The sequence below is a fragment of the Microtus ochrogaster genome, chromosome 4 (assembly GCF_000317375.1).
Source record: "Microtus ochrogaster isolate Prairie Vole_2 chromosome 4, MicOch1.0, whole genome shotgun sequence".
NCBI classification, from domain to species: Eukaryota; Metazoa; Chordata; class Mammalia; order Rodentia; family Cricetidae; genus Microtus; species Microtus ochrogaster.
In genome coordinates this window covers 52,646,631-52,651,597 of record NC_022011.1, presented here as the reverse complement: position 1 = coordinate 52,651,597, position 4,967 = coordinate 52,646,631, and the positions used below count along the sequence as shown (strand labels likewise).

At 40.6% G+C, this 4,967-nt stretch overlaps 1 protein-coding gene across 5 annotated transcripts in view; it reads right to left on the bottom strand.

Annotated features, from left to right (window-relative positions):
* The window catches only part of Ehmt1 (euchromatic histone lysine methyltransferase 1), a 168,905-nt gene that overhangs the window by 28,116 nt on the left and 135,822 nt on the right, over nt 1-4,967 (bottom strand). For all 5 annotated transcript variants that reach the window (XM_026778400.1, XM_026778412.1, XM_013346039.2 and 2 more), the window contains one exon: nt 481-582. In XM_026778400.1, coding sequence (XP_026634201.1) covers nt 481-582 — 102 coding nt within the window. The remainder of the gene's footprint in view (nt 1-480; nt 583-4,967) is intronic.

Genomic DNA, 4,967 nt, shown 5'->3' with positions numbered 1-4,967 from the left:
TTTTTTTTTTTAAAGTCATCTTTAGGGTTATCTGGAAAAAGGGAACAACATCAGTTCAGAAAAATGACTCTATCAGAATGGTTTTGCAGGCAAGACTGTGGGGGTATTTTCTTGTTTCATAACTGATGTGAAAGGGCCCAGTCTACTGTCAGCACTACCACCCTTGGAGCAAGTGATCTTGTATAGGAAAGCAAACTGAGAAAGTTATGGGAAGCAAGCCAGTAAGTAGTGTTCCTCCATGGTCGCTGTTTCAGTTCTTGCCTCCAGGTACCGACGCTGACTTCCATCAATGAAGAAATGTGACCTATAAGAGGTGATAAAGTCTTTCCTCCCTAAGTTACTTTTGACCATGGTGTTTATCACAGCATTGGAAACTAAGACAAGGCCTTTCAGGACTTGTGGGTCTTTAAGGAGCTGAACTAAGAGAAGGAGATGCCATGAAAGAGGTGGGACAACTACGCATGGGGTGTATGGCTTTACCTGGCAGTTGACATCCATTTGTCCATTTGACAGCAGATACTGAACCACATCATAGTGGCCTTTCTTGGCAGCCAAGTGCAAACATGTAGAGCCCTCTGCATCCTGCAATACAAATGCCATTCAATACAGAGAAACTACGTATGACTTAGTTCCTAGTACAAACCACAGGGAACCTATGCTCCTGGTCTAAGGGAGGAACTAACAAAGAACCCACCCAACTGAAGACAGGCCAGTCTTGTCTCAAAGGCCTATGGTCCACAGAGAATACTAAGACTCAACCAAGTCCTTTGTCCCAACTAAAGAGAGCTTCAGGTTGGAAGAAACCCTGTTCTAATCACATATACCTACATAATCTAGATATCCTGATGAAAAACTTGTCCATTTCTACCCTCCCTGAACTAGATGGGCCCCCAGCCTTCTTGTCATAACCAGCATGGTTTGCCAGGTCCTGAGAGGAACAGTTTTACCATGAATATGGGGCCTATCTAGGCCATAGCAGCTCCTTAAAGAACTTTGGAGAACTAACTATGATCACAGAGCACATGGAAAACAGAGTGGATTGATCAGTAAGAGTCATCCACAGTTGGAGAGTTCAAAACAAGGCAAAAAAAATAAGCAACAGGTAAACTCGCCCTACAGATGCAATTCAGCCACATTACTGCTTCTGCATCCTTCAGTGCTGAGTGTATTTCATTAGCTTTTGTTTCTGCTTCCTCCTGGGTTCTATACACATCATACTAAATAACAACAACAACAAATTAAAGACACTGACCAAGAAGTTCCAACAGCTACACACAACCAAAACAAGAGTACATCCCAAGCCAGGCATTGCTCCTCTGCTCCTGTTTTCACTGGTCACAAGGATATACTGGCTATTGTTCTTAAAGACAAGTCTTCCTACTCACATCTTGGTATTGGGCTTACATCTACTAACTTTCTCTCTACTTTCTATCTCAAAGCCGAAACACTAGATTTTAGCACATCATTAGACACACATCTGATATTAATTAGAATGTTCATCTTCTGAAGAGGAGTCTGTATGTGCCACTCCATGTACCGATATTGGCAAATGACACTGGAAGACTCCTGCAGGTTTTTTTGTTGTTTTGTTTTTGTTTTTGTGTGTGTGTGTGTTTGTTTGGTTTTTTTTTGTTTTTTTTTTTTTGGTATTTTGAGACAAGGTTTCTCTGTAGCTTTGGTGCCTGTCCTGGAACTAGCTCTTGTAGCACTGGCTGGCCTCGAACTCACAGAGATCTGCCTGCCTCTGCCTCCTGAGTGCTGGGATTAAAGGCGTGCGCCACCACCGCCCAGCTGGTTTTAAGAACAGTGATGGCATACATGGCAGAAAGAATTGGTAGCTGAATTACTTATTACACAATAGGGAACACAGGCATACACATACACACATACACATACACTTGCACTTCATGACACCAAGATGTGTGTATGTGGTCAGGACAAGAAGCGGGCAGAGTATGAGGGGGTTGGTTCTCACAGGGTGAAGACTGAAAAATATTTTAGCCAAAGGAAACTCATAGGACTAAGACATGGAAGTAGCAAATAGCAAGGGCTTCTAGCAGGGAAAGGCAGTGGTATACTGGTCAAAACAGTCAGCTGTAGAGTAGTCTCCAAGTACAACTGAAGTTTTTCTCACACCCATCATAGACACATTCACACAGCTTTCTTCCTTTTTCATTCAATAACTCCCCACCCCCACCCCCAGGCCAATGGCTATTGAATTAGTGTCTAGTTTTCTGATGTATCTCAATACTTCTATAATCCAACAGCAGAGATCGTGACTAATTTATAATAATGTGCACCATTCAACAAGTCCTCTACAACTCCTTTTTAGTTCAGTGTCGTACTTTTAGTTTTTCTTTGAGGATAACATTGAAACATGCATTTGTTGTCTTTATTTTTTTCCAATTTATTATATGTGTATGGCCGCGTGTCTTTAGTGTGTGTGTGTGTGTGTGTGTGTGTGTGTGTGTGTGTGTGTGTGTATGTTGGCTGCATGTAAGCCTATGTACCACATGCCATGGAGATAGAAAAGTGTATGAGATCCCCTGGGACCGGAATTACAGATTATTATAAATCAACAACGTAGGTGCTGGAAATAGAACCCAGTTTTCTGGAGGAGTAGCCAAAGCTCTTAGATGTGAAACCATTTCTCCAGTACCTCATTGATTGTGTTTAGCTAAGGTAAAACTAGCCCTAGATTCTATTTCCCAGCCAAGGAACATACAGCTATTTCTTATCTTTTGCTATTTAAAGATGTGCTAAACAATACAATGTTTCCTTCACTGCCAGTGCCAGGGTCAGACACCTAAGAATTAACCAGGACTCCACTTTACTAGTATGACAAGCTACTACTCAGGAGATGTTCAACTCACCCACTAACACATGTGCCGTTAGCTCTGTACTTTGCCAGGTATTTTCAACATTACAATGCTATCGTAGTCAGAATTTAAAGGCTGAGTTATTCTTTTATATTTAAAACTGCTATTTCATCTTAAATGGGCTACTTATGTTCTTGTCAATTTTCATTTGTACTTCTCATCCCTCATCAGGAAAACTTCTTTTCGCAACAAATGGCGACTACTAAACAAAACATCAACAAATACAGAGTTGTGGAATCCAGTCCCCACTGATCCAACACAACCTAACGCTCATGGCTTACTGTGTGAAAATTCATTCAGCCAATAGCTTTTGGGACACCAGCCCTTAAGGTGTGGGCTGAGGTGCTATGTATAGACAATCCTTCTACCTCTGCATTGGGAGTGTTGTGATTATGGCTTTTACTATCGTGCAAAGTATATAATTATAGCTATTACGTTCAATTTTTTGATCACTTTACATATATATATGGTATGACCACATTTTTCTACACACAAATACTAAGATTTCTCAGCACCATTTGCTGAAAAGTTGCCTTAAACACAAGAAATGGTTTATTTCTGAGATTTTTTGTCATCTAATTCTCCTGGTCTGCGGCTCCATGTTTATAACTGTACTACACCACTTTCCTTATTGTAGCTTTGTACTAACATCTAAAATAAGGAAGTCTAATTCCACAGAGACTGTTCTCTTTCAAACTTGTTCAATTATTCTAGATCTCCTGAAAAATATGTTTGAACTTTAGGCTGGATATTTCTGAATATCATTGGAATTTTGAAAAGGGTTACATGAATATACACAGACAGAAATGACCTCCCATTTAAAAAAAAAAAAAAAAGATAGGGTCTCATGTAGCCCAGGCTGGCTTCAAATTCACTATGTAACCAAAGATGACCACAAACTTCTGATTTTCCAGCCTTTTGCCTCCCAAGTGCTAGAATTAAGGTGTAACCACCACACATATTTTATGTGGTGCTGAGGCAAGCACTCTACCAACCGAGCTATATACTAAACTCTCTGTCTCCTTTAACAATTGCTTGAGTTATCTGTGCATAAGGTTTTTTTTTTTCCTCTTTGGTTAAACATACTCCTTCTTAATATTATTATAAATGAAATTAACTCAACTTCCTTTTAGGAAAACTTAACTGCAATAATATAGAAATATATGACAGACATGGTGATACACACTTATAAACCCAGTATTCAGGAATCTGAAGCAGGAAGATCACAAGAACTAAGTTCACAATATAAGACCCTCTCTCAAGGGAGGGAGAAAGGGAAGGAGGGAAGAAGAGAGGGAGGGAGGAAAGAAGAGAGGGAGGGAGGAAGGAAATTGCTATTTGTGTCAGTTTTGTACCCTATTATAGTAAATTAGTTCATTACTCTAACGACACTTTTCTTGATCCTTTATAACTTCTACCCATAAGATGACATCAAGTACAAACTGAGTCTTTTCAATTTGAGTATCTTCTACTTCTCTTCTTGTCTAACGGCTCTAAACAGAAGCAGGAAAGCACAATGAATGAAGGAGGCAAAAAAATTTCAGGGCCAACTCCTTATTGGCTGACTTGTCTATTATTGGCACAGAGGTAAATCTAGTGCTTACAAGGGAATCTTTACTAATAGGCCAGGTCACCATTTATTTATAGTTTGCATCAGAAACATTCCCAAAGGCTGTTTAAAAGTTTGATTCCCAACTTAAAATCTGTGGCATTTTCAGAAGGTAGGAACTGAATGCAGAAGCAGGTCACCATGGACAGACCTCTGCAGGTTATACCTGCTACTGGGCCTGGCTTACATCCTCTGCCTCTGATCTGTCAACACATTAAAAAGTTGCTGCTGCAAGTACCTGCTGCTACTCAGCCATGCCTTCTGCACTAGGAGAGACCTAAATCCCTCAGAAATCATGAGCCAAAATAAATCTTTACTCCCCTAAGTCATCCTATCTGGCATTTTATCACAGTGACACCAAGTAAGTAAAGATGCTATGTTAGAGCCGGGTGGTGGTGGCACACGCCTTTAATCCCAGCACTTGGGAGGCAGAGGCAGGCGGATCTCTGTGAGTTCGAGACCAGCCTGGTCTACAGAGC